This window comes from Quercus robur, chromosome 4, assembly GCF_932294415.1.
Source record: "Quercus robur chromosome 4, dhQueRobu3.1, whole genome shotgun sequence".
Taxonomy (NCBI): domain Eukaryota; kingdom Viridiplantae; phylum Streptophyta; class Magnoliopsida; order Fagales; family Fagaceae; genus Quercus; species Quercus robur.
Window position 1 is genome coordinate 47,038,056 of NC_065537.1, and position 12,461 is coordinate 47,050,516.

The window sequence follows — 12,461 nt, forward strand, 5'->3', positions numbered from 1 at the left end:
TCCACACGAAGGGGCTATTGTGACCATATATAGAGATACTTTGTCTGTGCCTAAACCCGTTTATGGCATTGATTCTAAGAAGGAGCCATTGACCTTGGATGGCTTTGAGATCGAGAAGCTTGGCTTTGAGATCGAGCAGCTTAGCTTTGAAAAGAGAGAAGAAGAAGAAGTTGAAAAGATCCCAATGGACTTTGCTCCTTATGGTAACAACAATGTCGTAGCAATGATAAGAAGGATGAACTACCTTCCTAGGATGAATCAAGGGAGAGCTGTGAAGAAACCAACCGTTCAAGACTTGGCAATTCCTACTGCCACACCACCTTTTGGGCTAGGCTATAAGCCCACTAATGATGATTTGTTAGATATGGGAATGAGAAAGATGGTCTGAGCCAAAGCCAAAGAAAAATGACTCCCTTGTCCTCTAAAACCTCTGAAGCCCTACACTCCTACACTGAATGGGAAGTTTGTAAAAGTTGGAGAAAGTTAACGTTATTGGGGATTCCTAGAACCAAAATTCGATCCTATAACAAAGAAAATGGTGCTTGGTTTCAGGATACTACTTGATTGTCACAATAACGCTCCATGATTAAAGTTGGAAGATACAACTTAGGTCCCTACTAATTGGGTTGATCACATGGATCCTTTTGCCATGACTACGCTACCAGATAGAAGAAGAAGAATATTGGGAGGCCTGCCAGCATACATTGAAGAGCCCGTATGAACTAAGAGCTAGTGATGAAGATGAGGAAGGGGGAGCAGCCCTTAGTGATTATGAAGATGGAAGTGAAGACAAGAGTGATAGTAGTAGTGACAACAACAACAATGATAATGGACATGGTGATGATGATAGCAGCACCAATGGTGATGACAACAGTAACGAAAGTTATGATAGCCCATACAACGGAGATGATTGGGGTGAACCCCCTAATGATAGAGAAGATGAAGACACAAACCTATTCTATGAGGAATATGACAGTGATATGGACTACTATGATCAAGATATTAAAGATGATACTGAAGCTAACAGGTGGAGCGATACTAATAGTAATCAATATAGGTTGATAAATGTGTTAGAGGATGCAAGAGAGGAAAATACACAAGCCAACCAGATGCATCATAAAGAATATCCCTACGGGCATCTTTCAGATTAGAGTGATATCACCAATGTCAGCTCAAGGTTTGGCCCTGGGTATGACAACCATGGAAGAGAGGTTCTAGAATTGGGGTCGTATTATGAGTCAGAACCAAGTACACTAACCTTACATACTGTAGAGGATGATGACATAGATGCCAGTTTGGCTGCCCTAAACCAAAAACTAATGGTCCACAGTCTCAGAATCATGACACTTAAGAATGTTGAATATAATAAGTTGAGAATGGAAGGAAATGAGCCAGAGCATCTCCCTCAACCCATTGCTAGTTCTTTAATAGATCACCTAATAGTCTTAACCTACAAAAAGAAAGAAAACAAAACTCATTATACAACCTGATAATTTGTACTAGCCAAACAAATAAAATGAGCTCCCTTTAGAAAAGCCAAAAACAATTAACAATTAATTTTTTCATCTTTCTTGTGAATAACATGGTACAATGATATGACAACAAAATAATGGTGAAATAATTGCTATGTTCCATCAAGTACTGTGTGTAATAAGCCTAACATGTAATGATCAACTGCAAGACTTTTTCACGATTGGATAATTAAGAAGGGTAAGTCGACAGAGCTTTTGTATTCTACATGCTAGAAACCCATAGATAGACAATCTTTGTCTCCACATTAAGAACCAAAAAACGTTTCCAATTTCAAAATTCTAAATTCAAAGAAAGACCATTGAAAGTATTTGTTGATTTCTTTTGTTTTTAATTCGATAGTCGCAATAGAGAAGTGAGAATTTTGACTCTAAATATTTTCTTTAAAAATACTCGAAAGGTGACAACTACAATATTCTTGGCATTACGATTATAATAAATGTTCGTTAGTTATCATAATTATCAAATTTCTTATTTAGACAAAGAGGATTATGTCTAACTTTTTCGTGCATTGCACGGGTTACTGGCTAGTATATAATAATTGACAAGGATCTGTAAACTAATTATAGTAATGATGATAAATGTAATAATTGAAAAGGTGAGTTCAGCTTCTCCTATATAGTGTTTTCTTTATTTCCTATTTTACACTGAAGACAGGCATGCTACCTATACTAAATTTGGATAGTTTTGGAGGTGGTTATTTTTCTAGACTTTTTCCTCCCTCTCTAACGGCAAGTATTCAATTTGCATCAAGGAGAAAATGAACAGATTTCAGGTAGCTAAGAGCTTGCCATTTAAGGCTAAGAAGTTAGGGTGATATATAGTAGTAATAATCTTATCTTATAGAATAATGGACCAAAAAAAAGACATGTTACAATCCTTTAGAGTTATTAGCATAATTCAATCATAAAGTTGTTAAAAATTTATCCTTCCATGGTTTCTAAAATTGATTAATTCTTAACTGGACATCAACGATTTGATTATAACGATAAACTATTAATTAATTAGTGAAGGAGGAAGCATGAAAGCTAATAATAGTATAGAAGTTGAAGTGTAAAAAGGAGATTTCTTCGCAACCATGCATAAAATTAGTTAATATCAGTTGGATGGCTTTAATGGTGATGAGCTCAGGTACTGCAGTATAAATAGCTTCAAACGAAATAGGGAAACCATCATACCATACAACAAATTGTTAATAGCAGAGAAATAAAGAACAATAAATGGGAGAGAATTTGAGCATTGTAACAATTTCCTTGCTATTGTTTTTGGCATCCACCAATGCCGTGCAAGTCTTTGACATTAAATCATATGGAGGACAGCCTAATGGCGATATCACCCAGGTATAAATATGTGTAGCGTAGTTAACTATACCTAATTAACATGTAAAGTGGGTTCTAGTTAACTTAACCAGTAAAGTCTTTTAATTTCAAATAAAAGAACTTAGGTTCAATCTATGCTTATACTAAAAACTATTTGGTGTCTTGACCAGATCATAAAACATTAACATGAAAAATGATTGTAATATACTGATTTTGATTTTTCATAATGTGTTTATTAGGCTTTGACGAAAGCTTGGACAGCTGCGTGCGCAGTAGCAGGAAGTAAAGTTGTGATTTCAACAGGGACATACAAACTAGGTCTAGTGACTTTGTTAGGTCCATGCAAAGGTGCTATTGAGTTTAACCTTCAGGGTACCCTAGTGGCCCCATCAGACGTTGCCTCCTTCAAGGGTAAAGACTTTTGGGTTTCTTTTCAACATATCGACAGTCTCACTGTGTCAGGTGGTGGAGTTTTTGATGGCAAAGGACAAACGGCATGGCAAAAAAATAATTGTGACCATGACTCCGACTGCAAAATGCTTCCTACCGTAAGATTTCAATCTTAATAAATTGCATTTAAATTTCCATTATTTTTATGTAGATATATACAGACACTACAACTTTAAGAACTTTAACCATCACAAAATACTAATTCAAGCACTTATTCATCTAATGATGTTAAGGATATTATCAAATTATTAATAATTTGACGTAAGCTTTATATAGTGAGGTGTCACAACTCACCAAAAAAGAAAATTTAAAATTTATATATGAGAAAGTCCATATACGGAATATGGACACAACTTTTGAGCCATGACCCTAACTTGTGCAACTGTGTGTAATGGAGAAAAAGTGGTGGTTAAAGGTGAAAGTGATAGCTCACCAATCATACTCACATATAACATCAATTTGTGACAAATTGTTCAGTCTAGAAAGAATTTTTTATATAATATTGTTGAAGTAGTACCAACAACATTCATTGATATATATTTGTAATTTTTTTTAATATAGTAATTCAAAGAGGCGTCAGCATTTTGCTATAATATATTTAAATGAAAATATTTTTAGGAGAATATTTAAATGAAACTATGGCGTTCATATTTGATGTTTTGATTTATCTAACTTTTAAACATAAACAGAGTATAAGGTTCGATTTTGTCACAAATTCAATAGTCAGTGACATTCAATCGAAGGACAGCAAAGCTTTCCACATAAACGTTTACGGATGTAAGAGCTTACAAATCCAAGATGTTACCATCACTGCACCCGGAAATAGCCCTAACACCGATGGAATCCACATTGGACATTCATCTAGCATCACCATCAGCAATGCCAAAGTTGGAACAGGTGACGATTGCATCTCCATTGGTGATGGAACCCAAGGTGTTACTATTAACCAAGTAACTTGTGGACCTGGCCATGGTATCAGCGTTGGAAGTCTTGGAAAGTACGAAAATGAACAACCAGTTTCAGGAATTAGAGTAATTGGTGGCACCCTTAGCAGTACAACGAATGGTGTTAGAATCAAAACATGGCCTGCTTCCACACCTGGAACTGCTTCTGATATACATTTCGAGAATATTGTCATGAACAATGTTGCCAATCCTATCCTCATTGATCAAGGCTACTGCCCAAATGGTCAATGCTCAAGCAAGGTTATTATGAACATCACAAATATATACACTCATTTTGATGTTAAAAGTTATAAAAAAAAAAAAAAAAAAAAAAAACAAATTACAGATACTAATATCAAATTCTTGGGTGGGTTTTTGTTTGTTTGTTTCGCTTTCAGTCTCCCTCGAAAGTTAAGATCAGCAATGTTAGCTTCAAGAACATTAGAGGCACTTCTTCAACAAAGGAAGCTATGAAGCTTATTTGTAGTAGCGGTGTACCATGTCAACAAGTGGTGGTTGCTAACATTGATCTCGCATACAAAGGCGCTGGAGGATCTACTACTTCCACTTGTGTTAATGTCAAGCCCGCCGTTTCGGGCAAGCAGAATCCTCCTGCTTGTACCACTAAACAATAATAAAATGTCCCCCAAGCTATTGTAACTAATGCGGAATAAGGAAATACTATTTGCAAATAGGTTATAGGAGTTCTATATTAAGTAGAATTTCATTTACTTCAGTCTATCATGTTCCCTTTTTCTTTATTTAAATGAAATTGTGGAATGTTGGATAGTTATTTTTAGAGTTGTTTGAGTTCAAGCTTTTACTAAAAGCTACTATGATCTGGAGTGCTATTGTAGATAGTATTTGTTCTGTTACTGTAGCTGGGATATTTTGGAATAAAACAAAAATTGTTATTAAACTCTTTGTAAATTTTTTTTATTCTTCACCAAATAAATGCTTGTAGTCATGTCACGGTAACATCCAATTCATCTGCATGCATGATTCTAATGCCAAATTAACTTGCTCTCATACTTTTCGACAACGGTAAGACGTAAAACTCACAAAACGGGCACCATATATTCAAATTTGTTTCTCTAAATATTGTATATTTTTAATATAGATTTCTATAACAACTAAACTTTAATCACTTTTATTTTTGAAAATATAACACATATTATTGAAGTTGATCATACCACCAACGCAGAAATTAAGGTAGGAAATAAAACCAATTACATAAATATTTTAGTAAACTTACTTAATTTTCTTACTAACGCTCTATTTATTTTAGCAATAATGTTTTCTAGAAAATGAGTCATTTTTCAAAAAACCTTTTCCATAAAAACTATCTCATTTTCCTATGTTTGGTAGCAACCTTAAATGAGTTGGAAAACAATCTCATAACTTCCCTTATTTAGCTTGCTGTGAGATAGAGTTGTTTTCCAAAAAAAAATTAGTGGTCTTAAAATAAGTTATGCTTTTTATGTTGGCTAAAGATCATTTTCCTATGACTCATTTAGTCTAATACTACCAAACACTAGAAAATAAGAATAACTATCTTTACACAATATTTTCCATCGAAACAAACAAAGCATAAAATGAAGCAATTTTGGATGATTAATCTGCATAATCTAACAAATGATTAACAACGAAATTAAATGATTTCAAGTACCTAAATGGTTTGTTGCATTAACTATTGTCTTTTATCAATAATTTTGTAGTTCAATGACATAACATGCTGTCATTTATTAAGGGAATCACGGTTCAAATCCTCCTAATATTAACTATAAAATTATAAAATTCAAACTACTACTTTAAAAAAAAAAAAAAAAAAACCTAAATTAAAAATTTTTCATTCAAAATGAAAAATATTTACACTTATGGTTTTTTTTTTTTTTTTTTTTTTTTGGCGTTGGTAAAAGATAATTGAGTACAAATTAATCATAACTAATCAATCTAGGCCTGTGCATATAATGGTATCCCCATTGATATAATCTCTTGTACACCCTTTACATTTTAAATAATATTATTTTAATATCCAAAAAAATAGTACTTCTTACGTACTATTTAAATATTATTGAAATCTATTATTATTATATCATGTATTGTAAATATGAATGTTACGTCATTCCAAGGCAAACATAACTATTTTCTCAGCTACTATTAATGATTGTGATTGAAAATAACAAAGCTTCAATTTGGAAAACGCAATAGCAACCAACGGGCCACTTCTAACACAATATTAAGAAACGAGGCTAGATCCTTAATGCGGAATAAGGAAATACTATTTGCAAATAGGTTATAGGAGTTCTATATTAAGTAGAATTTCATTTACTTCAGTCTATCATGTTCCCTTTTTCTTTATTTAAATGAAATTATGGAATGTTGGATAGTTATTTTTAGAGTTGTTTGAGTTCAAGCTTTTACTAAAAGCTACTATGATCTGGAGTGCTATTGTAGATAGTATTTGTTCTGTTACTGTAGCTGGGATATTTTGGAATAAAACAAAAATTGTTATTAAACTCTTTGTAAATTTTTTTTATTCTTCACCAAATAAATGCTTGTGTTCATGTCATGGTAACATTCAATTCATCTGCATGCATGTTTTTAATGCCAAATTAACTTGCTCTCATACTTTTCGACAACGGTAAGATGTAAAACTCACAAAACGGGCACCATATATTCAAATTTGTTTCTCTAAATATTGTATATTTTTAATATAGATTTCTATAACAACTAAACTTTAATCACTTTTATTTTTGAAAATATAACACATATTATTGAAGTTGATCATACCACCAACGCAGAAATTAAGGTAGGAAATAAAACCAATTACATAAATATTTTAGTAAACTTAATTTTCTTACTAACGCTCTATTTATTTTAGCAATAATGTTTTCTAGAAAATAAGTCATTTTTCAAAAAACCTTTTCCATAAAACTATCTCATTTTCCTATGTTTGGTAGCAACCTTAAATGAGTTGGAAAACAATCTCATAACTTCCCTTATTTAGCTTGCTGTGAGATAGAGTTGTTTTCCAAAAAAAAATTAGTGGTCTTAAAATAAGTTATGCTTTTTATGTTGACTAAAGATCATTTTCCTATGACTCATTTAGTCTAATACTACCAAACACTAGAAAATAAGAAAAACTATCTTTACACAATATTTTCCATCGAAACAAACAAAGCATAAAATGAAGCAATTTTGGATGATTAATCTGCATAATCTAACAAATGATTAACAGCGAAATTAATTGATTTCAAGTACCTAAATGGTTTGTTGCATTAACTATTGTCTTTTATCAATAATTTTGTAGTTCAATGACATAACATGCTGTCATTTATTAAGGGAATCACGGTTCAAATCCTCCTAATATTAACTATAAAATTATAAAATTCAAACTACTACTTTAAAAAAAAAAACCTAAATTAAAATTTTTTCATTCAAAATGACAAATATTTACATTTATAGTTTTTTTTTTTTTTTTTTTTTTTTTTTTTTTTTTTTTGGCGTTGGTAAAAGATAATTGAGTACAAATTAATCATAGCTAATCAATCTAGGCCTGTGCATATAATGGTATCCCCATTGATATAATCTCTTGTACACCCTTTACATTTTAAATAATATTATTTTAATATCCAAAAAAATAGTACTTCTTACGTACTATTTAAATATTATTGAAATCTATTATTATTATATCATGTATTGTAAATATGAATGTTACGTCATTCCAAGGCAAACATAACTATTTTCTCAGCTACTACTAATGATTGTGATTGAAAATAACAAATCTTCAATTTGGAAAATGCAATAGCAACCAACGGGCCACTTCTAACACAATATTAAGAAACGAGGCTAGATCCTTACAACAACTTAGTAATAATTTAATCAATTCAATCAAATATTAATTGGATAGTTAAGCAATCAAGATTCAAGTTTGACATTATTCATGGAGAAACGTTTTCAATGTAGTGAGGAATATACACACCCACACAAAGACTTTATTAGGCAAAAGCCCAAACTGTAAAAAACACTACGAGACTAAGCCCAACTCAATAAGTCTACTATTAAAGGATGCTACAATACATTATATACTTATACGATGGTCTCGTACACGTAGCTGGTTTAGGAAGCTTAGCTCCTCGCTTCGGCTAGCTATTGCAAATGCTGCTGTAGACATCAAAATTTTATGATGTATTCGCATTCGTCTGATTGATCATGATGAAATATTTGTGATCCAGTTAATTTCCATTTGATGATGTGTCAACAGCAGACAATCAACAAATGAAATCACGCCACAAGGCAAGCCCATGAGTTACTACGACGCACATAGAAATGACATGTGTCCAAGCCATGTCATTTCCCACATGAGCAAAGTACCACATTTTAGCCATGTCATTTCCCACATGAGCAAAGTACCACATTTTAGCTATGTCATTTCCCACATGAGCATCATCCTGGTTAACCCGGCGCGAACTAGAGGGTTCGGTTCGGGTTGAAAAACAATGCCTATTATGTGGCACTCTAAGCTTCTATTTAGTCTTTTTAACCTCTTTTCATTAAATTTTTTTAACTGTTACCTAATAGATTAGAGTAAATTATTTTTACTGCTATATCCAATATTGGTTGAGCTTGAAAATTAGACCAAATATAATTCTCTAAAATAAAATCACTATCTTTTAAAAATGGATCAAATTTACAAAAGGCCCAAGCCTGAATGTTATGACCTAGGTTTGAGCTCCCCACCCACCTGTAGATCAAAGGCTAAAGGGTTTGACCCTCCCCACACAAGTGTATATCAAAGCTTAAAGGTAGATTAATGCCTAATGGTCTGACCCTCCCCACCACGTGTGGATCAAAGGCTAGATCAAAGCCTATTAATGCCCAAGCCTATTTGAAACATATTTGCTATTAGTTGAATATATATAAAAACAATATTATAGAAATGACTAATGACATTGCTCTCTATTTTCCCAGTATTATGAAGGAAGCTGAAGCAAAGAAGTTAAGACAATTTGATTGAGATTGATTGATGTAGACTTTTTTTCCTTCAAGTTTGAATATATCACTTCATTATACATGTAATTAACTTTCTAATCTCAATATATGTAACTTTGCAATTGTTTTATTTGTGATAACTATCACCTTAGATTTCCTATGCTCATGGTTCTTTGTAAGGTTGAATTTATTCAACCATCTAATTGGCTTTATTCCGTGCCAAATTTGCTTGTAATTCAACATTTAGTAACCCTGTATTTAGGTGGGTTTGTTGTAAGGGTAGTGAGTGAGATAGAGTGAAGATTGCTCAAGAGTGTGCAAGAAAACAGAGAGTCGCGGCTGGGACTCGCGGGTGGACTCGCGGCTGCAAGCCGCCAGATGCTGCACACGTGCCAAGCATGCTGGAAGATGAACAGTCATGCTAGCTGGAGCACTACAGGACAAAACAGGACAACTGGCCATACGGTTAACTCGCGACTGGATCTCGCGACTTGGTCAAGCCGCGTGGTCAAGCCGCGAGCCACCCCTGTTTTGCCAAAACTTGACGTTTCACATTCCTCTCCACTCCAGTATAAATACCCCTTTAACCCACGATTGAAAGAGAGCTTCCAGAGAGAATTTTGAGAGAGAAACCCTAAAGAAAAACCAGATTGTTTCACCCACAATCTATACCTTAGAGTCTCTTCAAATTCCCTCACTCTCTTCCTCTCCATTGTCAAATCCTTGAGAGGCATTATATCAAACCTGGTTCTCACCATTATCATCTCTGTGAGACAGTCGTTTGGAGTTCTGGGAAGCAGTTAGGAAGGAGCCAATCTTCATTGGTTGATGCTACGGTCTAGTAGCGGAATCCGGGAAGCTAGAAAAGAAAAAGGTTCGGCGCAACCTCATTGGAGCAAGAAGCTTGGAGGGCTTAGGTGCACTGGGTAGATTAGGCTTGGAGGGTCTATTGCTGTCCTTGTATCCCAACTGTATTTTCTAGTGGATTGATTATCGCTTGGAGGGCGGCGGAGAGGTTTTTCGCCGAGGACTTCGGTTTCCTCTTCGATAACACATCGCGTGTTGTCTTTGTGTTTGCATCTTCCTTCCTCTCTATCTTTGCCTTTATATTATCTGCTGTGGATTTTATTCTGTTATGGCTTAGATAGTATTTAACCTATTTCACATTATAGCATATGTTAAGTTTCCGCACACTTGTTGTTTGACATATTGCTTGTGTTGGTTAAGTTAATTTTTGGGGGTCTAAACGTTCAAAAGTGTATTGGTACACGTTTTTGAACTTTCAATTGGTATCAGAGCGGGTACACTTGTTTTGGTTTAAATACCTAAGTGTGATCCTTGACCCCTTGTGTTTATTTGCCATGGATTGTGCTTTGTATGACTCTTTGCATGATTTGGTTGGTGATGAATGTAACATGCCACATGTTTGTGAAAATGCCTCTATGAGTGTTAATCCTCATAAGTGTGATGACATGTTATTTGAATCTATGGGTGTTGTTGACAAACTCTTGAAGAAAAATGCTAAGAAGTTTCAAAAGAATTTGAGCAAGTTATTTTGTGAAAAGGATGATTTGATTGCTAAGCTCAATGAATCCAACAAATTGGTTGAGAAATATAAAAAACTTGCTGAAATTTCTCTTGAAAAGCTAAAAGAGTTTGAACATTTGAATATGGACTTGGATGCTAAACTTGTTTTGTCTAACAAACTTGTTGATGATCTTAAATGTAAAAATGAATCTCTTAAGATGCATGCCAAGTGTTTGATTGCTGAACCTACTGTTAAAAAGGATGAAAATATGTGTTGCAATCATGTTGTGGTACCCGATTTTGTGCCTAGTGTGTGTTCTACCGTAAAGGACAAATCGGTGTACATTCCTCCACATAAAAGAAATCAAAAGGTGGAGAGAAAGGTTGTTAAGTCAAAGCCTCTGTTTAGGTCTCAACCTAAGGCTTTGGATGGATCTAAGTTTGTTCCAACTTGCCACCATTGTGGTGTGATTGGTCACATAAGACCCCAATGCCCCAAGTTAAAAAGAGAACAAACCTTTGTTGCTAGATCTCTTCCCAAAAAGCCTAGTAGACCTAAACACATTGTGTGTCACCATTGTGGTGCCTTTGGTCATGTAAGACCTCAATGCTCTAAGTTTCATGCTTTTAAAAGAATCAAAAGAAAAGAAAAACTTGAGCTTCTTGGAAGTTGTGCTAAAAAGGATAAACCGGATTTGAGTGATAATAGCATGTTGTTAAAGAAAGTGTTTAATGCTCTTAACTCCTTGTCTATGTGCATCTCCGGTACTCATTCTTCCAACCCTCTTCTCACTTCTCATGAGACACTCATTCCAAACAATTGTTCTGTTTGGATGAGGAAGGGTTCCTATGGTTGAGCTTTTGCTCTTTTGGTCCTTGATCTAATTCTTTCGATCTTTGTAGGACCCTTCATGCATTAGATGCTTCATTGTCATGCATTTGTGCATCATGCATATCTTTATATGCATTGTTTTGTTTTTGTTTTGATCTTACTTTTATGTCTTTGGTTTGTGTGTGTAAAAATCCAAAACCACATAAAAAGTAGAAAATCAAAAAGTTTGATCGACGTTGTTGAGTTTTGTTTCAAGACTTGTTTTGCCTTGTACCTTTGTGCTAATGGCTTTGTGCATTTTCGAGCATTGCTTGTTTCTTTGCACTCATATCACTGTGGGAGAAATCTTGAAATCTATGTGATTGTTGTAAATAGATCTTCAAACTTGTCATGAATGATTAGTGAATGGTTATGTTGATCTTGAAACTTGCATAGACTTGTGTCTATATATCTTCCCACTCTTTATTTTTGTTTTTGCTAAGAAGAGCTCACCAAATGTAAATCTCCAAATGAAAAGAGATATTGAGCTGCAAAAGCTTGTCGCACATTCTAGTATTCGACTAGGAAAAAGGGTAAGCGACCTTATATTAAAGAGAATGTTTATTCAAAAAGCCAAAGGCTTGTTCATTAAAGTGAAATATCAAATATCACTCTCACAATGAGAGGTGATTGTCTCAAGAGATCAAAATGATCAAATGTTATGGAGTCAAATGTAAAGCTCCAAAATATGTTATCAAGTTTTGTGGGAGGTCATATATACATATTTCTATAATTGAGATGGATCACTTGATCTAGTGCTAATTGTGTATGCCTTGGTTGAATTGATCATTGAAGCTTCACATTAGACTAAGGACTATCTCATTG

General features: G+C 33.9%; 1 protein-coding gene across 1 annotated transcript; it reads left to right on the plus strand.

The window, feature by feature from the left end:
* The first annotated feature begins 364 nt into the window (after positions 1-364).
* LOC126722009 (exopolygalacturonase-like) lies at positions 365-4,878 on the plus strand. Its single transcript, XM_050425149.1, has 5 exons — positions 365-382; positions 2,760-2,870; positions 3,089-3,397; positions 3,989-4,504; positions 4,642-4,878. Exons 1-5 carry the CDS (start codon positions 365-367, stop codon positions 4,876-4,878), a joined length of 1,191 nt encoding a protein of 396 aa, XP_050281106.1.
* Positions 4,879-12,461: the final 7,583 nt, after the last annotated feature.